This window comes from Arabidopsis lyrata (assembly GCF_000004255.2).
Source record: "Arabidopsis lyrata subsp. lyrata unplaced genomic scaffold ARALYscaffold_3, whole genome shotgun sequence".
Lineage (NCBI taxonomy): Eukaryota > Viridiplantae > Streptophyta > Magnoliopsida > Brassicales > Brassicaceae > Arabidopsis > Arabidopsis lyrata.
In genome coordinates this window covers 23168816-23193225 of record NW_003302553.1, presented here as the reverse complement: position 1 = coordinate 23193225, position 24410 = coordinate 23168816, and the positions used below count along the sequence as shown (strand labels likewise).

The following is a 24410-nucleotide window of genomic DNA, read 5'->3' as shown; positions in this document are numbered from 1 at the left end:
CTCTTGAAAAAAACAACAAATTTTTAGGTAACACGTGGTAAAAAATTAGTTGAAAAAATTCAGAGAAATATAATACAATCTCGACTATGTCATGTTCATACATCTTTTTGAATTTAGTCAATTTCTCTTGAAATTATTTCGCTGTCATTTTATTCGTCATATTCTAATATGCAGTCGTCCACCTCGCGACATTTTACCTCTTTTCACGTTCTTTTCGTTAAAATAATTGATTAAATTTTTGATTCATTATAAACTTATATTAAAATTATATTCTCTTTATCTATTTCATTTTTATATTTTATTTTTTCTTGTCTATTATAAAATGTTCTTTTTCCTACATATTAAATTTTATATTTGGATTCTTCCTATTCTCATACATTGCATTTTCCATGAAACATTTAGATTTTTACAATTAAATATGGTTTAATGATTGTTTCGTTTTTTTTTTTTTAAAGTGATTAGGAATTAGATTTTAAAATTAAATGAGTTTAATTTTTTTTTAATTAGGTGGCGATTGGTTATACTCAAGAATTGTGCAAAAAAAAAATTAAGTATAATAAACCCTTTTTTACTTAGTCACCCACCAGGCTGAAATCCACTTTAATTCAATTATTATTATTATTTTTTTGTCGTATTTTAATTCAATTAATTTATCGAATGAATGATGACAAAAAAAAATAATTTATCGAATGAATTATGTCTAAAAGCTTATTCATGAGAATTGGATTAGAGAAGTGATCTTACAATTTTGAAACAACCTTTTAATATTCGTCCCAACGGTCGAAAATATACAGTAGCCGTCATTTAAAATCCTCTGATCTATCTTTCCAAAAATTACAACTAGCCGTTACAATTTCTCTTCTCTCTCTCTCTCTTTCAAACTCTCTACATCTTCAGGGCTTTTCTTGATCTACCAATTTCTTGGTTCATTGTTTCCTTTAACGAACAAAAAGATCTCAGATTTATTACCAAATTCAACAATTCCCAACAATTTTAATCACTCATGGCTTCTCCTACCAACAAAACCCCCTCCTTTTCTCCTCCAATCCCTAACAGACCAAACCCTAAACCCAGAAACTCAGAAGCCGGTGACCCTTTACGGCGGAGCTTTGGTGGCAACCCTTTTCCGGGGAATACAAAAATCAACATTCCCTCAGGTTAGAGTCTTTCTCAATTCCTAAAAGTTTTAATTTTTAGATTAGGGTTTTAACTTAGAACTTAGATTAGGGTTGATATGTTCTTGATGATTGAGGTGTTTGTGTTCTTTAGATTATTCTAGAAGGAACTCTTTTGGTGGAGATAAAGAGAACGAGACCAAACCTGTTCTAACTCCAAAAAGTTCCAAGAACTTTATGTCGCCAACAATTTCAGCGGTTTCTAAAATCAATCCATCTCCAAGGAAGAGAGTGTTGTCTGATAAAAACGAAATGTCTCGATCCTTCTCTGATGTTAAAGGTCTAATTTTGGAGGATGATAGCAAAAGAAATCATCACCGAGCTAAGTCTTGTGTTTCATTTTCGGATGTCTTACACACTATTTGTGTCGATGAGAAGAAGAAGTTTGTGGAATCTCATGACATGACTGTGACTGATTTTGATGAGAAGGAAGTTTATGAGAACAAGGGGATTACATATTCTGATCCAAGATTTAGGATTAGTCCTCGTCCTTCTGTTCCATATACATCTCCTGAATTTGCAGCTTGTGAAGTTGATACATTGTTGCCTCCTTATGATCCGAAGAAGAATTTTCTGTCGCCGAGGCCTCAGTTTCTTCATTATAAGCCGAATCCAAGAATCGAGAAGCGTTTTGATGAGTGCAAGCAGCTTGAGGAACTTTTCATCTCTGAAAGCTCTTCTTCGGAGACTGAATTGTCTGTAGAAGAATCTGAGGAACAAGAGAATGATGGAGCTGAGGTGGTAGTAGAAGATGAAACCAAAGATGTGGAGCAATCCGAAGCAGAGAGTGATGAAGAGATGGTTTGTGAGAGCGTTAAAGAAACAACAAGTCCTGTTCCAAAGCAGTCTGGTTTCAGGAAGTTCAAGTTCCTTGGTTGGTTTTTGGCTTTGGCCATGGCGTATTTGTTGGTTTCAGCAACCTTTTCTCCACCGATGAAATCAAGTTTCAACCAGTTCCATATCCCAAGAGAGATCACAGAGTTTGCAAAAGCTAATAACTTGGACAAGTTGAGTGAAAAGCTCTATACTTTGACAGAGTCATCACTTGTGTACATGGATAAGCTGATCTCAAGTCTTGGAGGAGGTAATGAGGTATATGGTCAGCTGCAATTTCATAACTTGACATATACTCTGGAAGATAATACTGTTTTCCAGTCAACAAGTGTTGAAATCAATGAAGAACCATTACAAGAGAAGAGCAAAGTTGAAACCAATCTTGAAGATGTCTACATAGAAGATGGCTCTGTCAATGAATTTGAGGAGGAGAGTGGAACAGAGGAAAACTCTGAAGTGGTTAGTGATGCAGAAACTAATGGATTTGATGAACAGGCTGAGGTGAAACTGAGCACAGATATAGAATCCAATGACGGTGAAGGAAACTTGAAAGCTCTTTTCGAAGATGGCTTAGAGTTGACCATTGAAAAACTGAGAGAGTCTGAGATGAGTCCTGAAGAAAACAATGATGCAAGAGGTAGTGAACCTGAAGAAAAACTTGAAACTGGATCAACCAAAAAGAAGTTGGAAGAAACTGAATCTGAAGCTATCTACATAAACCAGCAAAAAGAGAGTGAGGTAGCTGGTGCTGAAAGTGGATCAAAAGAAGCTTTTGAGGAAACTGCAGCAGAAACTAGTGATGATCTTCATCCTAAAGTAAGGTCTTCTAATAAGACTGATAATGATTCCACAAAGGCGGTGATAGTATTGTCCTCGACAGTGCTGGTTCTACTCGCAGTGGCTTCTTTCTTATTTGCTAAGAAGACAAAACCCGTAGCTCCTAAACCATACCCTGAGACCACCATGGAGCTAAACTTGGGTCATGTGCCAGTTGAGAAGCCCTTTTCACTGAATTTCGAGGAAGAAGTTGATGACAGAATGAGTAACAGTTTCCATCAAAGTGAAGGAGGCAAGAAGAATAACAAGAATAGCAGTAGCAGCAAGTTGAGGAGAGAATCAATGGCATCTTCAGCATCAGAATACTCTGTTGGCTCCTTCTCTTACGGAAGTTTCACAACGTACGAGAAAATACCCATCAAAAGTGTGAGTACCATCAATCTACTACTATCACATAAGTAAAGGTTTTTACAAGTTTTGCATCGTTATAACACTAGTTTTATACTCACAGGGTGATAGAGAAGAAGAGATGATTACACCAGTGAGACGTTCAAGCCGGATTAGGAACAAACCATCTGGTGGACTATGAATAAAGAGACAAGACTTTTCATTTCTTTCATTGCACGACTCAGCAATCTTTAGTTTCCTATGAATTAGAATTAGCTTTTTTTTTTTTTCACTTCTATGAACTTCCTGATTTGTTGTACCAAACTTGAGCCAATCTTGAATTGATCCAATCCAAAGTTTGTTCCTTTGTTGAAGAACAAAAAGCCTCTGGCATTTATTTACATATTGAAAAGTAAAACAGAGTTCTCCAGCTTCCTCCGTCAGATCGGCCTCTTGACCATCGGCAACAGCCAACAGATCAGACTCAATTTTGTTATGTTGTGTTTCACTCTTCAAGGGTTTTCTGTTGTTGGGCTTGATTATCATTTTCAGGCCTCATAAGATATAATGACCCATGTTTTTGTGGGTTTTCTCGTAACCAAACCTTGTATGGTTTAAGACTTTCATTAATAAAAAAATGGCCAAAAAGCCTTCCAAATAATTTTTTTTTTCCGACTAAAAATTTCATTCCATTAGAGCATAATTATTGGTGTATCTTAGCAACATATTAACACATATCTTAGCATTAAAAGCAAATATATTTAATCAAACCAACAAATATTTGTTAAGATATGTATCTTAGTTAAGATGTTTTTCTTAAGTTTAGAAGCGCACACGTGTCACGATTTGAGTGGTGGAAAGAAAAAACAAAACCAAATAGAGTAAAAATTTGTATGTCCTTAAGAATTCCTTACTTCTTAACCAATGGAATAAAAATTTGTTAAGATATGTATAACTTTTCTTAACTTACAAATAGTAAATTTTTTATGTTAAAATAAGGTTAAGATCTAACATTCTAACATCCAATTAGAATGTTAAACTCATACAAGACTACAAAACGTAAATTATTACAAAAGGAGCTGTGTGCGACATCTTCTAAAAAGTACAAAAAATAAGATTCACTATGTGTTCTGGTCGAAACGCCTTATTCGCTAACGAAAACACATATTCGTAATATTGTTCGATCTTTTTGCTCCAATACGATTCTTTTGCTTTTGTTTTTCTTGAAGCTGTTCGATAATCGTATTAGTAAATTTGTTGTTGATGCTCTGAAAATCAATGCCAAATTATATTTGGGCTAAGAAGAAAAATATCACTCTAGGTTGTTTAGTTTCATTTCTTTTGAGAAGATTAAAAAAAATGGTTTTGTGGGTTTAGTTTGTGTGGAATTGAGAAGTTTGTTTTTTTTTAATACATACAAAGTTCGTACATTCATCTTATACGATAAGTGAAAAAAGTTTGACTATAAAATTCAAAGTTCGTACCTGCAAATCGGGTAGGTTGAAACTCAATCAAGACATTTTTGTCACCTTGACAACACAAACATCTACCAATAGATACAATTAGATAGAAGCAAAACCATACGACAATCGGTTGCAAAGTACCTGATGCGTTGTTCCGCTAAGAGCACATTTGAGCACATTTGGGGACATTAACAACACCTACAACCGCAAAAAAAGATTCACGACTCAGATTTATAAGAAATTTCATCATGTTGACATCGGTCTAATAGGATTTGATAGCTAGACATTGAAACGGTCGATTATTTTTTCCTCAAGACAAGGAACCTCGCTTGCTCGACAATGCCCGATAACTTTTGCAAGTGAGCTCACTACAACCACACTTCTACCATGAACAACCTCCCTCCAGTTTCCAGCTTTTGGATCTGCGTCGACTACGTCTCGGACAACATCACATCGCTGTAGTTCTTGGCAAACTCTTCTTCTTCAACCACCAGAGGCGAACCGGTCAATTTCTCTAAAGACATCGTGGCTTGTGTTTCTTTTTTTTTTGTCTGAAACCCTAGCTTTTGTCAAATTCTAAGATCTTGCTGTTTTTTTTTTTTTTTTTGGTAAACAAAGGGGGACAAGTCCCTTATGATTTATTAAAACTGAAATAAAAGAGTTACACTCGAACAAAACGTGGGTACGCAGACCCATTCACGTCTTCAAAAACAATAGAATTGACCACATCCGGTCTAGACTCAAACATATGAAACCCTAAAGGCAAAGTAAACATATAGTTTGCTAACCCGTCAGCTAGACGGTTAGCCTCCCTATACACATGCGAAATACGGACTATCCAGTCCCTCGATAAAAAGCCATAACACAAACGTACTAGGAACGATAGCGGGTGAGAGTCACTAATCCCGTGTTTTAGGAAACTCACCACTATCTCGCTGTTATCAAATATACTCAATTGCTCTTGTTATAACCCTAGCTTTTAATTCATTATATTCTTCATTTTTATTTCATGCAAAAGTTTTGATTTATTATGTTAATTTGCATAAATTCTTTCCTAAATCCAAATTTTACAAACCCGAATTTCACAATAACACTTTTAGACAACCAATTTTTAAATAAACAGTACAATTTTTTTCTTTTAACCGGTTCATGTTCTACCAGTAAAAAATTGATGTAGTAATAGTTTTAAAAATTTGTACGTCCATATAGCCCTGCAAGTTCGGTTTATCAAATCGGTTATTTCAGAATTGGAATTTATACCGAAAGTAACCAAAATCAATTACAGTTTAGAATTCTGTTATTATTGGTTTTAGACATTTTATCGAATTAACCGATAACTTACAGTAAAATTTGGTTATAAGATAAGTGAAGAAAATTTGACTATAAAATTCAAATTTTCATATGTTTGTTTGACCATATGTATATTAGAAGATTTATAGCGCCGTATAGCGGCTGTATTGAGCTGTATAGCGGCCGTATTGACCTGTATAGCGCCGTATAAACGGTCGTATTGAGCCCAACCATATTTGTTAAACACATAACTTAAAAACAGTACAGTAATCTGCCGTATACCGTATAGCTACCGTATATATGGTCGCCTAGGGCGTATTTTAGAACACTGAAAATTATACAATATATATGTATTATATGTAAGAAAGTATAGTAAAATATAACTTTTGTGGCTTTTTTTTTCCTTTTTAGTATTAATTTTTGTTAGAGTATTTATTTCTAATATCTTTACTACATCCAAAATATTTGATTTTGTCTTTTAAATATAATAACTGATTTTAATTAGTTTTAGAAAATATTAATTATAACAAAAAATGTATTCTCTACAAAAAAAAAATAGCCAAATTTATATATAAATTAAAATTTAATAATAAAATATTTTAGTCGCATCATAAATAATTTATAGAGTCTTTGTTGTAACACAACCTCAAACTTTCTACTATTGTATTTTTTTTATTATATAGTATATATTTACGTATATGATAATTTGTGTTATAGTGATTCTGTATAATAGTTTTAGAATTAGTTGAAGATTTTAGCAAGAGAATAAAAAAAGATTCCCTCAATCGGCCAAGAATGGTGAAATATAGGACGAGAGATATATTACTCTTTAAATATCCAAAACATTAAATTTAGAGATAATAAAAAACGGAAAAAAAGAAAGAAAAAAAAGGAACTTTTGTTCCCAACCTTTTATAGGAATAGTAATTGCGGCAACAGCTTAGCTGGCTTATGGCGGGATTATCGGGAAAGTCAAACCAAACATTAAAACGACGTCACTTTACCCCACACTTTGTTTTAATTTAATTTTAATCTAATTTCAAAATTATTAAGTAATCAGATTTGTATTAATAAAAAAATTAATTTCGAAGTTTCTCACTTTCTTGCAAAGACGAGAAAGGAGTGTCACAGTCTACAGTTGTTTTCTCAACAATCTCGATCTTCTTCTCTCTCTCTAAAGATTTTTTCACACAACAATCACTTTTTGACTGTGTTTTGTCTGATTTTAAGGATTAGTGAAAATTTTCTACTTTTCTTCTCATAAATTAGGATTTAGAGAGAGAAAGGGAGAGAGAGAGAGAAAGAGAGGTGCTTTAATGTCTGTGAAGGTAGGAGCTGTAATTGGATCCAGAAACAGAGCAAACCCAGTTCGATATCTGTCTCTTTCTTCTTCTCTAGAGATCGAAAGACGTGATTTTTATTAGGGTTGTTGAATTGGGTATCTGCTTAAATCCTGAAAAATTGTGTCTTTCTTTCTCTGGGTTTGGGTTTGTGTTAGTGAGTGATGAGTGTTGATGGGTCGTCGTTGGATTGAGTTTGATAAGCAATGGTTGATCAAAGAAGAAGCGCATTGGGTTTTGTCTTGTTGATGTTGTGTTTGGTACTGTTCGACGGTGTTGTTGTTGGTCAAACACAGACTCGATTCAGTGAGAAACTCATTTTGCTTAATCTCAGGTCTTCTTTAGGGTTAAGAGGAACAGATTGGCCAATTAAAGGTGACCCTTGTGTTGTTTGGAGAGGTATACAATGTGAGAATGGTAGTATCATTGGGATCAATATTTCTGGGTTTAGGAGAACAAGAATTGGTAAGCAAAACCCACAATTCGCTGTTGATCCTCTTCGTAATCTAACTCGTTTGTCGTATTTTAACGCGTCCGGGTTAGCATTACCGGGGACTATACCTGAGTGGTTTGGTGTTAGTTTGTTGGCATTGCAAGTGTTGGATCTTAGTTCTTGCTCTGTTAGTGGTGTTATTCCTTTTACTCTTGGTAATCTCACTAGTTTAAGGACTTTGAATCTGTCTCAGAACAGTCTTACAAGTTTAGTTCCTAGTAGTTTAGGACAGTTGTTGAATTTATCAGAGCTTGATCTCTCTAGGAATTCACTCACTGGAATTCTTCCTCAATCTTTTAGCTCTCTGAAGAATCTGTTGACTCTTGATGTTTCTTCCAATTACCTTACTGGACCTATCCCTCCTGGTTTAGGAACGTTATCGAAGCTTCTTCATTTGAATTTTTCAAGCAATAGTTTCTCGTCTCCGATTCCTCCAGAGCTCGGTGATCTTGTCAATTTAGTTGACTTTGATCTCAGCATCAATTCATTGTCTGGTTCAGTTCCTCAGGAGTTGAGAAAGTTAAGGAATTTGCAGCTAATGGCGATTGGCGATAACCTTTTGAGTGGTACTTTACCAGTAGATTTGTTTAGTGCTGAGAGCCAACTGCAAACTTTAGTTTTGAGGGAAAACGGTTTCTCCGGTAGTCTACCTGATGTGTGTTGGTCATTGCCGAAATTGCGGATTCTTGACATTGCTAAGAACAACTTCACAGGAATGCTGCCAAATTCTAGTTCTTATCCAGACCAGTTAGCTGAAATGGTTGATATCTCATCGAACACATTCTATGGAGAGCTCACACCGATTCTTAGAAGGTTCAGGGAAGTGGACCTCTCTGGTAACTATTTCGAGGGTAAGGTTCCGGATTATGTGACCGGGGAAAATGTGTCTGTTACTAGCAATTGTCTTCAGAATGAGAGGAGACAGAAGCCGTCAGCAATTTGTTCAGCATTCTATAAATCTAGAGGATTACATTTTGATGATTTCGGACGTCCTAATTCTACACAACCGACATCGAAAAATGCTTCTTCAGGGATAAGCCACAGGACAGTAATTATATTGGCAGTGGCTGGTGGAGTTGGTTTTATTCTGATTTTTGTTATCTTGCCAATTATTCTGGTTCTATGCATACGCCATAGACGCAGAGCAGCTCAAAGAGGAAATAACGACAGGCCTAAGCCTGCCGGGGAAGCTTCACAACAACCACCTAAAGGAGCACAGACCTTTGATTTGTCACGTCTTGGAAATGCATTTTCATATGAGCAGCTTCTCCAAGCAACAGAGGAATTCAATGATGCTAATCTGATAAAACATGGCCATTCTGGGAATTTTTTTCGTGGTTTCTTGGAAAATGGTATACCCGTTGTTATAAAAAAGATCGATGTGCGGGAAAGTAAAAGTGAAGGATATATATCAGAACTTGAGTTGTTTAGTAAGGCTGGACACCAGAGGCTGGTTCCATTTCTGGGACACTGCTTGGAGAATGAGAGCCAAAAGTTCCTGGTCTACAAGTTTATGAGACACGGTGATTTGGCTAGCTCTTTGTTCAGGAAATCCGAAAACGAAGGTGATGGATTGAAGTCTTTGGATTGGATAACAAGGTTGAAAATTGCTCTTGGTGCAGCAGAGGGACTATCTTATTTTCATCACGAGTGTTCGCCACCTCTAGTTCATAGGTACTAATCTCCTGCTCAGCTTTTCGTAAGAAACTCTTGATACTCTTTAAAGCACTAAGTTACAATCCTCGAAGGATGTAGTTTGTTGATTCTGTTTCTAGTATCAAATAATCTATTCACAGAATTTTAGTGTTCAGTTTCCTAGATGGAGAAGCCCATTGATATTACCTGCTCCTAAATTACTTGTTGCTATATTTCCTAGTAAGCACAAAAGTATTCATGTGTGTGTGTTCAATGTTATATAGGGATGTACAAGCAAGTAGCATACTTCTTGATGATAAATTTGAGGTACGGCTAGGAAGCCTAAGCGAGGTATATGCTCAAGGTGATGCTTACCAAAGCAGGATTTCTCGTTTACTTCGGTTACCACAGTAAGTGCTTATGACATTAACAAATCTTCTGGTCCTTTTGTGTTTTAATTTGATTTCCTAACAAGACTCTATGTTGTCTTGGTACTACATTATATAAAGCACTTTCGAGTTCTTACTAATGCTTCTCCCTCTTCTTTTCCGACTCTTGCAGATCGACTGAACCTTCCTCTTCAGGTATGTATGCTTCGGATCATAAAACCTTCCATTACGATATAAACTTTAGTTTAAATCTTCTACATTTTGGAGTGTAACAGTTCAATTGCTTCTTACCTAATAGAACTTTAAGTTAATAGGCTCTAGTAACAACGTAGCATGTGTATCAAAGGAGCCGGTTTGTGGATTTAGTATCTGAATGAACGGAACATAATCTATTGCTTTGTAAGATGATCCGAATAGGTTTGGGGATTTTTGAAGACATCTGATTGTTTTCCTCTCTTCAGGTGCAACAAATGCAACATGTTCCTATGATGTCTACTGCTTTGGCAAAGTGTTACTTGAGCTAGTAACGGGGAAACTCGGGATCAGTTCGCCAGACAACGCACTTGCAAAAGAGTACATGGAAGAAGCTTTGCCATACATCAGCACAAATGAGAAGGAACTAGTAACAAAGATCTTAGACCCGTCCTTAATGGTGGACGAGGACCTTCTAGAAGAAGTATGGGCAATGGCTATCATTGCAAAATCATGCCTAAACCCAAAACCAACAAGAAGACCATTAATGAGACACATTGTAAACGCACTTGAGAACCCACTGAAAGTAGTAAGAGAAGATACCAACTCGGGTTCTGGCTCTTCCCGGTTGAGAACAAACTCGTCGAGAGGGTCTTGGAACGCCGCTATATTTGGGAGCTGGAGGCAGAGCGCATCGGATGTAACAGCGGTTCAAGCGGGAGCAACAACAAGTGGTGGTGGTGGTAACGGTTTGAGGAACTCGGGGTCATCGTCAAGCGGAAGAAACAATAACAACAACGGGAATTCATCGTCAAGAAGACGGCAATCTAGTGAGATTGTACCGGAACCTGCTGCTTATGGAGTAGTAGAGGATAATTTATGATTCGTTTCATCGATTCTTTTGTGTCGATAATAACAGAGGCAAATAAAGTCCTCAAGGTAGCATAATGTTAGAAGGGAGGTTTTGCTTTTTCTTTTGTTTTTGGGTTTAGGATTGGTGGGAGTTAGAAATTGTTAGTTCACTCTTTGTTGTTTTTTTTTGTTCTTAATATTGGGTGTTTTTTTTTTGGTTCAAACGTGGATGTTGTAAATTGTAATTCTTGGAAATTGGGTTTTGTTTTCGGTTTCTTTCTTATTGAAAGACCAGAAAACAAAAAAAAGTTGGGTTCGTTTACATTTGTTTCTTCAGTTCCACTTTTACTTCTTCTTTTTGTTGGATCTGATTTCGTACGTGTTAATAAATGTTGACTATTTCATTCGCACGTGGGAAGCTTTTGATCCACATTAGGACAAAAAGTAAAAGGAAAGATCAATATTAAAAAGAAAGGTTCTACCGAGAATTGAACTCGGGTTACTGGATTCAGAGTCCAATGTCCTAACCGCTAGACCATAGAACCATTTTGGTTACAAATATCAAATTATATTTATGTACACTTGTGAACCAAGCCAACATTTTATGAACTTACAGGATTTTAGTCTGAGCTATAACTATATTTAATTATTTCACACACTGATTTTCATGGCTTAATTTGAAAATCTATCATGGTTACAGTGATTAGATAGCTAAATATAAATTTTTGGGTTATCTTTGTCATCTCTCCTAGATTAATATGTTAAATAGTTAAATATAATTAAACTATCCCGCATAATGTTAAAACGGACAATTTGATAAAAAAAAATGTTAGAGAATTTTTGTTATTTATTTCGTTTGTAAACAATCTTCCTCCGGTGTGGCTTACTTGAGCCAACCAAATAATACATCGTTGTTTTTTTTTTTGCTAAAGAATAATACATTGTTGTTAACAAAAACAAAAAACAAAAGATATAATTTTTTTTTAGTTAGTTTTGCCAAATCCCCTAAATTTAATATGTTGGTTAATTGGCTATTTGACTTTATGCCATACCAAACATGAAACACCAAATAAAATTTGAAAGAAATCTCTAAATATATGATTATGGTAAGAAATGGGGAAACCTATGCAAACAAGTAAGCAAGTGGGATATAGTAAAATCAGCACATGTGAGCTTTGGGATTCTGTAACAACTTCAGTCCACTAACTATTTAATTATACCACATTTCTTCTAACCCTTACAGTAACTTAGCCTTCATATCCTTATTACTCTTTTACATCTCTAATCTCACTTCCTCCACATTCCTCTGTTTCCATGGCTCTCTCCATCTTCTTCCATCTTCTCTTCATTCTCTTCTCTGTTTCGCCGTCAAATGCACAGTCGTTTATCGGAGTAAACTACGGCTTACTAGCCGACAACCTCCCACCACCGTCCGAAACGGCCAAACTCCTTCAATCTACCTCCATCGAGAAAGTGAGGCTATACAATGCCGATCCCTCCATCATCAAATCCTTGGCAGGCACCGACATCGGCATTGTTATCGGAGTAGCCAATGGCGATCTCCCGTCTATCGCCTCCGATTTTAATGTCGCCTCTCAGTGGATAAATTCCAACGTACTTCCTTTCTATCCTGCCTCCAACATCATTCTCATCAATGTCGGCAACGAGGTGATTCCTTCTCTCAATCCAACAACTTTTACGGATTTTCTCGAAAAAGTTTCTAAATCTTTCATGGATTTAGCCTGTTTCTAGTTTTTGTCGATGTTATTTTTGTAAACTCTTTTCCTCCAGAACTTATTTAAAATGTATAGTTGACATAAAGAAAAAGAAAAATCCCTAAATCACTTTCCATTGTTGCAGGTGTTGTTGTCTAATGACCTGAATCTAGTGAACCAACTTCTCCCGGCGATGCAAAATGTTCAAAAGGCCCTCGAGGCGGTTTCACTAGGCAGAAAAATCAAGGTGTCTACGGTCCATGCAATGACGGTGCTAGGCAACTCCGAACCGCCATCAGCTGGTTCATTTGCTCCTAGTTATCAGGCTGGTTTAAAGGGCATTCTACAGTTCCTTAGCGATACTGAGTCGCCTTTTGCCATCAACCCGTACCCGTTCTTTGCGTACCAGAGCGACCCGAGACCCGAAACGCTGGCGTTTTGTCTTTTCCAGCCTAACCCTGGACGGGTAGACTCAAACACTGGAATCAAGTACATGAACATGTTCGATGCTCAGGTAATTAATTACTCTTGTACTTGTAAATTGTAATATATAAACCCTCACGGGTCGTTTATGTACTAATTAATCTAGCATCATTAGACTATTAATTAACGCGATATTACTACAACGTTATAGTTTGAATTGGCTATAAACATTTTCGTGAACTTGCTTTTCAGATGAAAAAAAGAAACTTGCTTTTCAAACTCTAAAGTAGCCAAGTAGGTTAGTAAGTATTCTTTGGTTTTGGATTTGGTGGACTTTTATATCTCACATTCCAGCTCAATATTCATATAAATTGCATTTGTTTATTTTTATTTGGTCTCAATCTCATGGTATGGTTCACTTACAATAATTTATTGTTGCACCGAGCTCTTCAATTATTTATTGTAATTATTTAATACTCCCTCCGTTTTACAAAGATTGTCATTTTAAGGTTTTAATTTTGTTTCACAAAGAATGTCGTTTTATGTTTTCAATGCAGTTTTTAAGATTAATTCTCTTTTTTATCTCTATTATTTGAGCTTATTAATTATAGAGAGGGTATTATCTAGTGTATTAATAAGGGGTAAAAATGACATTTGTTTAGTTTTCTTAATTTGTGTGAAAAATGGTAGAATGACACTTTTTGTGAAACAGAGGGAGTAATTGTAAATCATGCGAAAAGTCTGTAGTTGAACGTTGGAAGGAACTTGCTCTCTTTCTTTCTCTACGTTTCTACTTAGAAAGAAATCAAATAATCTCATTATCGTAAGATAAAAGAAACATTTGTTTCTTGCCACAAACGTTATACTGATCCAAATAGGGGGTTTTCCCTAGGTTGATGCAGTACACTCAGCTTTGAAATCGATGGGATTCGAGAAAGTAGAAGTGTTGGTAGCCGAAACAGGTTGGCCATCTACCGGTGACAACAACGAGGTAGGTCCAAGTGTTGAGAATGCTAAGGCTTACAATGGAAATCTCATTGCTCACTTAAGGTCCATGGTTGGCACTCCGCTCATGCCCGGCAAATCCATCGACACTTACATTTTCGCTCTCTTTGACGAGAATCTCAAGCCTGGTCCTTCCTTTGAGCGATCTTTTGGCCTTTTCAAGCCTGATCTTTCCATGGCCTACGACATTGGACTCACTAAAACTACTAGTAGTCAGGTACTAAGATACCATAACCAATATGTGGATTATGTATCTCTTTTTATATATAACCGGGGGATCGTGGACAGACATCCACACTAATCCCTCGCAGCGTGTGAAAAGGCCGCTATTCTTGCTATTTAAGGCAACCATAGTTGAAAATGTAACGGGAATCCTTCAACTACTAGACCCCATGAATTGCTTATTTTCGAGATAACCGTTTCTAATGAATTTTTTTGTGATGATAGTAGACTTCACAATCTCCACAGTTGGGAAAAGCAACATCCATGGGATGGTGTGTGCCAAAGGAGGATGCGACTCAAGAGCAGTTGCAAGATAGTCTAGATTGGGTTTGTGGGCAGGGAATCGATTGTGGCCCAATAATGCCAGGAGGGGTTTGTTTCGAGCCTAACAATCTTGTCTCTCATACAGCATATGCCATGAATCTTTATTTCCAAAAATCTCCTGAAAACCCTATGGATTGCGATTTCTCTAAAGCCGCGAGGATCACTTCTGAGAACCCTAGTAAGTTATTTTCCTCTTCATATTTCATATAAAATCATGAGTTGGTAAGTTTGCATTTGGTTGAAACAAATCTTATAACTAAGACATTGTGACAGTCAATATCTTCTTTCTATGGTTCAAGAAAAAAACATAATTTCTAATCCGATATTAGATATTCATGAGTTCATTAGATTCTTGGGTCATGCTAATGCTATATGTGATACGCTACAAGAACAAATAATTTAAAGCTATAACCCCAATAATTAATCCTATAATAGATCACGCCGAATCAAACCAAATACCACCTTTCATGAGTGATAGGTTTATTGGCATGTTTGATTATTGTGTATTTCATGATTTCATCTTATTTTTCCTTTATACATTTTGCTCGACAAACTAATAAACTTCTTTAGGAATATGATAGAAATTAATTTGATACTTTGATACTCTTTTTCTAAAATTTTCATGTTACACATCCGCAATAATATATAGTGTGAATTAAGATGCTACACATCTCCAATTTCTAACTTTAAAATGTATTTCAAGACTATAAAAACAAGTCTCTTGCATTTTTTTTTCTAATCACGCACTAATGTTGTTGGCTTTCCTGTTTAGGTTATGACAGTTGTGTCTATCCAAGAGCAGGAGATGGAACCATAAATGGAGAGACGAATAAATATGTGACTTCAGACAAATCAACGGAGAAGAACGGATCCAAATGCTCATGTTCCCTCTCATTGCCACTCTTTATCATCTTTATCTCTTTTTTCTTCAATTTTCCCAACTTGAGAATTATGTAGCAGTTGTCTCATTTAGTCTCAGTTCCTACCATTTTATTCAATTCATCTAATCATTTTGTTGTTCTCCCATTATTATAAATAATATTATTAAATCTAATCCATTAATGTTGTTTTTAATGGGGTCATCTCAAACTTTTCCATCAATGTTGTTCCCTCATCGGTGCAATCACCATCACCGTTCAACTTTTAGTGTCACGTGCAACCACCTCCTCCGAGATCTGAAGCACCGTTGCATCCACCTTTGCTCAACCAAGTCGTGGTCATGTTAGGCAGCAGCGCACCCAAATTAAGCAATGGACCCAAAGGCACCAAATCTATTGATGAATATGTTCGAGGTCACACCACCACACGTATGGATGAATTAGCTCTTCTTGGGCAACCTTTTCAACATGAAGAAATATATGAGGCTATTTTTGAAGGCCTCCTAGAGGAATACAAACCAGTCGTTGATCAGATTGAATGAAAAGACACACCACCGTCTATTCCTTACATTCATGAGCGTTTATGTAATCACGAAGCCAAACTTCTTTCTGTAACTCAAGCGGCTACCACTTCTCCGTTTCCAGCCTCTGCTCATGTTGGTCGACACAACAACAATTCCAACAACCAATCCAAACTCGCAGGAGATGCAATAATATGTTGTGTTTTTATCGGTTATGTGTATTTAGTTTCTTTCTTAGATCATATCTTTTATAGAGTCAAAGTGTGTATTTAGAGTATTTTACTCCTTCATCAAGTCTCTACAGTTTTTAGGTTGCTTCAGAGGAAAACGAATTGTTTTGGGATATAAACACACATTTGGATATGCTGATTTGTTTAGATGTATCAGACGTTTGATCTCATATGGAGGACTTTCCACTGTTAGATCTTTATGACTATTTTAGAAACGCTTGATAAAGCTGTTAGCTTCATTTTCCAAGTGATACTAAGGAAATCTAACGGTGCATTCAAGAGTTATGTCTGAATTAGTGAAGACATGTCATTCTGGCGAGTATTTGAAACAGTTGCAGAGTTTGACACCAGAAACGCCAGATCAATCGGTCTACTTGTGGATTGATCCATCGAACCCCTCTGACAGACGAGAATCAGTTTGACGTGGGATCGATCGGTCCATTCATACTAATCAAACCAATAGACCAAAAGTTAAACCCGAATTAAACCAACATGTCATCATCTTTTTGTTGTTATGTTGTTCCATGGAATTGAACTCCTTTTACATCCAAATTGAATTTACTTCCAATCATATGCCAAATGATACAAATTTATGACCGTAGTCAATACATCAAGATAATGATTTAATTCATAATTCTATCAGTTGTTAATAGTAATAATTATATTGATCACATTATTTTCATTATTGTGCAATGTATTAATTTGTATTGTTTTACAAAAATAAATTAAAAATAAAATCACAAAACAAAAATATTAAAATAAACAAAATTTGTATGCTTTTAATTAAACAAGGTTAATTATATGTCGATTTGGGTTTATAAATGTGAATTAGGGTTTAGATTTTATAACTAAACGAAATTATATGTCGGTTTGGGTTTATAAGAAAGTAATTAGGGGTTAAGTGTATAATTACACAAATTTATATGTTGGTTTGGGTTTACAAATATGGATTAGGGTTTAGCTTTTACAATTAAACCAAATTATATGTCGGTTTGGGTTTATAAAAGAGTGATTAGGGTTTAGATTTTACAATTAAACAAAATTATATATCGATTTGGGTTTATAAATGAGTTTTAGGGTTTAGATTTTATAATTAAGCAAAACTATATGTCGCTTCAGGTTTATATAAGAGTGGTTAAGGTTTGGATTTTACAATTAAATAAAATTATATACCAGTTTGGGTTTATAAAAGAGTGGTTAGGGTTTAGATTTTACAATTAAAGGAACTTATATATCAGTTTGGGTTTATAAAAGAATGATTATAATTTAAATTTTACAATTAATTCAATTTAGGGAGTTTTATTAATTTATTTGTTTTTTAATTTGTTTAATTAGATGATATAGCAAACCCAAGAATTGGTCATTCCAATATAAGAATCGTTTAATATACTTTATTACAGTAAACCTCTATAAATTAATAATGTTGGGACCATGATATTTTATTAATTTATAGTGATATCAATTTATCTATAAATTAATACTTATTAATTTATAGTGTAAATTAATTCTTATTAATTTATAGAAAGTTTTTTTCAATTGTGAAAACTTTTTAAAAAATACTAGGTAAAGCAATGTGATCTAAATAGAATTAATGTTTTGAATGTTATAAATTTTATAGTTTTAACCTTAAATACTTAATATTTCGAAGAGAAATAATTTATTTTGATAAAAATAACAACGATTATAGAATTCACATATACAAACGATATACATAAATTAAAATTCACAAATATTGACATCCATTGTTGTATTTTAGAAACATATAAGACCATTAAAATAAAAATTATGCATATTCAAAATTAGAAAAATTACAACAACGTTTGGCTATTTTTATGAAAACACTAATATTATTATTATTATTATTATTATTATTATTATTATTATTATTATTATTATTATTATTATTATTATTATTATTATTATTATTATTATTATTATTATTATTATTACTATTATTATTATTATTATTATTATTATTATTATTATTATTATTATTATTATTATTATTATTATTATTATTATTATTATTATTATTATTATTATTATTATTATTATTATTATTATATATATGTGCAAATTTACATGATTATTAATTTATGATATTATTGGGACTATATTTTGACATCGGGATTTTAAAAAACTTATTATCTTATTATCTTATCGAATTTGGTTAATTTTTTACATTGTCCCGATTCGGAACAGGCCAAATTTATTAATTAATCGTGTTTATTATTTTATTGAGTATTAATTTATAGAAGTTCTAGTAGTAAAACCTCTTTAAATTAATAATGTTAGGACCATGATATTTTATTAATTTATAGTGATATTAATTTATAGCGTAAATTAATACTTATTAATTTATAGAAAGTTTTGTGCCAATTGAGAAAACGTTTTTTTAAAATACAAGGTAAAGAAATGTGATCTAAATAAAATTAATGTGTTGGATGTTATGAATTTTACAGTTTTAGCCTTTAAACTTAATATTTCGAAGAGAAAATAATTTATTTTGACAATAAATAACAACGATTATAGAATTCACATATACAAACGATATACATAAATTCAATTTCACAGATATTGACATCCATTATTGTATTTTAAAAACATATACGACTATTAAAATAAAAATTATGCATATTCAAAATTAGAAAACTTACAACAAATTTTGGCTATTTTTATGAAAAACACTAAAATTATTATATATATATATTTGCAAATTTACATGATTATTAATTTATGATATTATTGGGACTATATTTTTACATAGAGATTTCAAAAAACTTATTATCTTATCGAATTTGGTTAATTTTTACACAGTCCCGGCACGGGACCGGCCAAATTTATTAATTTATCGTGTTTATTAATTTATCGAGTATTAATTTATAAAGGTTCTACTGTATATTATTTAATTTTAATAAATGATATTATTTTCGTGGGACATCATCTAGTAGTTTCAGAAAAGGTTAATATATACATGACATTCTATGAAAAATCCATCAAAATATTTTATTAGAATATTTAATTAATGATTGATACAATTTTTATATCTACTAACTTTATAAATCTATCAACTTTCAGTATCAAAAAATTCTACAAATATCCATCTACCAATAGACAATTAAAGAAAAAAAAGGAAGGAATGGTAATTTTTTGAAATAGTCAAAATATTGAAATTTGGTAATTTATTAAAAATATTCCAGATACTGGAAATGGTATGAGATATGTAAAAATGGAGGATTATATATATACACACACATTATGTATTTACAAATTACAAACAAGAACCACAACAAGGTCAATTGAAACATCCAAACCATGAAATCATCACATATACTTCTAATATGCATAGTCATGTTCTCTCTCTTCGCTCTACATGAGTGTATGTATAGTTTTTCCAATATATATATCAAATGATCACTTATTTTTTCCCACTCGTCAAATTTTGGTTTGTGTGTTTTAAATAAATGGGTGGCGAGATACATAGATCAATGCTCAATATTACAATACCACCGTGTATCAAAACCTTTTGCAAGATATCATTCAAAAAGGATCGTTGGTGTTGTTTCGGACCAAGAGCTAAGAAGGAACGTTGTTGGAAAGAAGAAGATTATCCTAATGCCAAAGAGCTATGCTACGCCAGATGTATAATAGAATAATAATGTATGTTGCTTATTCAAATTCAGGCATTTTTAAAGTATTTTAATCATCTATATATTTTAATTTATGTTATATCTCTTATGGTGATGATATTTGATTTTCTACATGTGTGTCACATCATACTTTCCATTTAATTTTTACAATTAAAACATGGGTAATATTATTGAATAGCCAAATAAAATACTGAAATTAAGAAAATAGCATACAGAAAGTTTTTTTATTGCAAAATAGTCATGGATCCACGTTGTCAAATGAAGTGAAATACCAAAACTATCTTTTGTTTGTTGCGATATCAACGATATGCAAGACAGTTTCGTGAGATTTTTCAAAATATCATGTAACATTTAAATTTCACACGTTATATTTAACTAAAATACATTGATATTTCAAAAAACATAGTCAACTTTTAAAAAAAAAACATTGTTACGTAGTGGTTTTTTAAGAAAAAAATATTGTTACGGAAAATTTAATCTTGTGGATGTCGGATTCACACACTCAAGTATTTTGTTAAGTAGGAAGGATTATTCTTGAGGGACAAAAATGAATATGTAAAAACTTATAAAATTGCTACGAAAATTGCTATATTATTTCTTGCTTGAGAGGAAGATCACCTTTTCATGGCCATTGGCCTCTATATTTATACATAGAGAAACGACATTAAAATGAATAATTAAGTACAATTATTCCTTCTTAAATGTGTCCGTTTTGATTCTTCGACTTTAATGCTCAACGTTTGAATTTGAGTTGACTCTGATCTTCATGAGCCTCGCCTTTTTTGGCCCAAGTTTCCTTGAACCGACTTACCCGTGTCTTCTACACCGAACTCGTGTCACAGTGCAGTCACTTCGGATTATTGAAATGGTGACCACCACTTCGACCGTCCCTTCGGCTCACGGGTCCAATGGGCTTCATCCTTTATGGGCCATTATCTTGACTACGTGGCAATCTTTGGTTGGTCGCGGACTTCTGGTGCGGGATCCGACACCAACAATTAGCCCCCCAAGTTCTTCGAAGTGCTATTCCAATTCGGAGGACTTTAAATGCTCAAGTGGCCAAAGATTGCGCTCGAGAATCTTTCTGATTTCCCGCCGGAAATCTCATCACTCCTTTAATTTCGGCACTAGCCATTTTTAACCAAATGACATTTGTCATCATTATGACCGCATATTGATTAATTACTATTAAAACGGGAAAAACCTTCCCACTTCCCACACAACTTCTGAGGCGGTTTCATCATTAGCTTGAGGTAACTTCTTTTCACCATTACTCTCTTCTTTTACTTTTGTACTTTAATCAAAAACTCTCTCTTCTTCTCTTCACAAAAAACCTCTCTTCGCCGGATCTTTTAATCTTTTCCCAATGACTTCTGATTCCGATAGACCCGAGTTTCCGTCTTTCGATGAGAGGCGTTCTAGCAACGACGAGTGCACCCGCTCTGATGATATTGCCGGTCCGCACTATAGATCCACTTGTACTCTTCAATCCCTTGAGCGGTTGAGAGAGCTTTGCCGGATTCCGCCGGAAATTATGGCGGAAGCACAAATAGCTTCCCCCACAGAATCCCCAGAGAACCATCGCGATGGTTACTTCTGTGTGTACGAGATTTATTTCAAGGGTTGCGGATTAACCTTCCCGCTTCCCGAAGCCCTAGTTCTATACCTAGCGGCTCTTGAAATCGCTCTTCCTCAATTAACCCCCAACCTTCTCCGTACCATTCTTGGAATTATTACAATCGCGGCGGAGGCCGGTTATGTCGTCGGAGTTACTGAACTAAATGAGCTTCTAAGCGTGAGAAGCTCATCGAAGAAAACGGGGTATTTCTCAGCATATCCTAACGCCAACAGGAACATCATTTCGCATCTTCCAAACAAGGATGAAAATTGGCATCATCCTTGGTTTCTGATTAAGAAAACTCCCGCTTCGATTGGAAATCTTGCAGATTTCCTCCCTTCGAAGTGGTCGGCGAAACCTGGTAGAGATTAGGTCGCCCGTATCTTTCCCGGTTGTTTCTTTATCTTTATTAACTAACACCGTTGTTTCATTTCGCAGCTTTCGTCGCTTCCGCTCTCCCATCTGAAGAGTTCATTGAATTCTTCAAAATAATTCTTGAAGGGGAAACCCTTTGGAATTCTTTCACTCTTGAGCGATTCCTAGAAGCTAACCACAGACTCAGGTTGAGTCCGCCTGGTCATCTTCATCAAATCCCTCCCCCTCCCTCAACTCAAGGAATGTCATCTCGGGCCCTTGCGGCCAAACGTAAGTTGCTTTCCAAGCCGATGGCTGAGGCTTGCGAGGAGAAGAAAAAGTTTCTCGCGACTTCTATAGACAAGAAGGACTACAGTAGGACCTTGCTGGTTGATGATGGCAGCACCGAGGGAGCCCGATCTGTTGCTTCCTTCAGACTAACTCCTCGTCGCGATCGCCGCGACTCACGTTCTCCTCGGAGGGATCAATCTCCTCGCCGTGATTCACCTCGTCCTCCCCGAGATGATTTTAGTAACGAACCAATTAAGAACTTGGTTCGCCGGAAGAGAGACAAGTCCTCTCGCAGTGATTCTTCCCCGCAGAGGGAAAAGTCAAGGGCCCGGACTGACCGCTCACCTCGGTCATCCCCTCCTTCTGAACCAATGGGTCATCCACGACCGGTTGATATGTCTTCCTCTTCCCAGCCTGATAGTGGAAAGACTGCCCGGAGCGCGTCTCCAAAAAAGGGAGATTCTGAATCTCGAGATGCTTCCTCGAGGTTAAAGCCTGCTCTTGTCCCTCAAGTCAAATCGCTTTCAGGTTTGGTGATTCATACAGTCTTCAACGTTTTTTTATTTCCATTAAGATTCCGATTTTTACAACTCTTCTTTCTTCGCAGCTATGGAGAAAGAGGGCAGCGTCTTCCGATGCTTCAAGACCCGATCGGGTTCAATCTTGCCAGACTTCGACAAATGGCGCCCTGCGATTCGTGAACGCTATTTGCTTCACGCGCATCACTCATCTCGGGTTAGTTCCGTTTTCTTTTATATGTTTTTTATTGTATTGCCATTCTGCGAACTGACTCGCCATCCCGGGTTCATGTGTAATGCCAGGCTCATAGCGAATTTAACGACATGATCGAACATTACGAAGGGTTGGTCATTGGACGGGAGAAGGAGATTGACATGTGGAAAAAGAAACTCTCTGCCCTTGAGGCTGAACTCAGTTCTTCTGCCGGCTCCAAGCACGATCTGGAGGACAAAGTCGACAATTTAACATCCGAGCTTGCGCAGATAAAGGGGGAGCTGCAGGGTCAGTACGACCAGAACTTCAAGCTCCAGGAAGAGTTTTCTGGTGTTCAAGGTAGGCTTCAAGAGTCCGAATCAAACGCTGATTCCCTGAACAACCAACTCATCGAGCTCAACGCGAAGTACAAGGCGATTGCCAAATTGCGTGACTCCGAGTTGGCGAGGTCGGCATCAAAAGCCAGAAAAGAGGTTAAGGAACGCGGGATGGAGTTGATCCAAGGGGCCATCCGATTCATGCAGAATGAGAAGGCTAGGTCTGACTTGGAATCAGACATCAAGGAGCACGAGAGCAACCTGATCCTGCTGGATCAAATCCATGATACAGATTTCTCCGAGGATCAAGAGAGAACCGAACTGTCGGCTAATCTTTCTGAAAAGCGGAGTCGCTTGGCAGCTCTTCCTACTTCGACCTTCAACCCTCAGGACTTCGAGGAATTCTTCACTGAATCGCCTCCTATAAGCGAATCAGGTCTAGACTGGGCAGGTAATGCTTGGCTCCTGATATTTATTACCTTTCCTTTTCTTGTACCTTTGATTGACTGGAATTATTATTCCTAGGCTCAAGTGAGACGGAAGGCGTTGTCCCGCCCGTAGCTCCTATGGTACCGGAGGTCACTCCGGAGGTTGGTTGTACCGCGGAAGGTGGTCAGGGAGCTTCATCTGATCAAGCAGCTGCCAAGGAGAAGAATGCAGCTTCGACTGTTGAGCCGGATTCCGAGGTGGCTGCTGCTCCGTAGTGGCTGTGTCCACTTTAAATTGGGGATTGTCCCTTTATTTTTAAGACTTAATTTCAAACTTATTTTTGCCTAAGGAGGCTTTATTATTTTCTTTTGAACAAGATATTTGCCTGAGGAGGCTTTTAAACCTTTCTAGGTTGTGACCCAAGGGGGTTTGGTTAAAATTATATGCGGGTTTGCAAAGTCCGCTTTTAACCTTTTGTGGCCTTGTGGCTATGCTTTTGAGATTTTTAGGCTGATCAGACCTTTCTCTTTAGAATGCGAGAACTGAGCTCGGCTTAGAGCGAGTTCCCCACTTCGGGTTTAGTCAACTCGATAAACTTATTGGGCTTGGGCCTTAGAAACTTTTGTAGTTAATGCGACGGTTGCGCTTTCCCTTCTTATAAGTAAGGAAAACGGCTCGTCTTTAATGCAAAAAGTGCTTTTTCTCGATTTCCAAAAATGGTTTAAACCACTCGGACACACTACCATTATTGGGTTTATGGTTCCAAGACAAACCCTAAATCATTATAAATAAAGGCTTACCTACTTCTAAGCTTTATTTAAGCATGACTTTAGAATCTTACTTGAGAAATATTTTAAGAATGGAAAACGAAACA

The 24410-nt window shown here is 35.7% G+C and overlaps 4 protein-coding genes and 1 non-coding gene across 5 annotated transcripts; 4 read left to right on the top strand and 1 right to left on the bottom strand.

The window, feature by feature from the left end:
• The first annotated feature begins 789 nt into the window (after positions 1-789).
• On the top strand, positions 790-3576 carry LOC9320226. Its single transcript, XM_021033865.1, has 3 exons — positions 790-1157; positions 1270-3212; positions 3298-3576. Exons 1-3 carry the CDS (start codon positions 1004-1006, stop codon positions 3373-3375), a joined length of 2175 nt encoding a protein of 724 aa, XP_020889524.1. The 5' UTR covers positions 790-1003; the 3' UTR covers positions 3376-3576.
• A 3468-nt stretch (positions 3577-7044) lies between these two features.
• LOC9322279 (probable LRR receptor-like serine/threonine-protein kinase At2g16250) lies at positions 7045-11151 on the top strand. Its single transcript, XM_002886167.2, has 4 exons — positions 7045-9433; positions 9679-9804; positions 9956-9978; positions 10245-11151. Exons 1-4 carry the CDS (start codon positions 7473-7475, stop codon positions 10856-10858), a joined length of 2724 nt encoding a protein of 907 aa, XP_002886213.1. The 5' UTR covers positions 7045-7472; the 3' UTR covers positions 10859-11151.
• A 149-nt stretch (positions 11152-11300) lies between these two features.
• TRNAQ-CUG lies at positions 11301-11372 on the bottom strand. The gene has a single exon. It is a non-coding gene; the product is annotated as a tRNA-Gln (tRNA).
• A 571-nt stretch (positions 11373-11943) lies between these two features.
• On the top strand, positions 11944-15590 carry LOC9322278 (glucan endo-1,3-beta-glucosidase 7). The gene is made up of 5 exons (XM_002886166.2): positions 11944-12495; positions 12688-13056; positions 13858-14187; positions 14421-14694; positions 15289-15590. The coding sequence occupies exons 1-5, from the start codon at positions 12142-12144 to the stop codon at positions 15471-15473; spliced, it is 1512 nt and encodes a 503-aa protein (XP_002886212.2). The 5' UTR covers positions 11944-12141; the 3' UTR covers positions 15474-15590.
• Positions 15591-21161: 5571 nt separating this feature from the next.
• LOC110230038 (meiosis-specific protein ASY2-like) lies at positions 21162-23811 on the top strand. Its single transcript, XM_021031759.1, has 5 exons — positions 21162-21774; positions 21852-22586; positions 22633-22793; positions 22880-23558; positions 23633-23811. Exons 1-5 carry the CDS (start codon positions 21162-21164, stop codon positions 23809-23811), a joined length of 2367 nt encoding a protein of 788 aa, XP_020887418.1.
• The last annotated feature ends 599 nt before the right edge of the window (positions 23812-24410 follow it).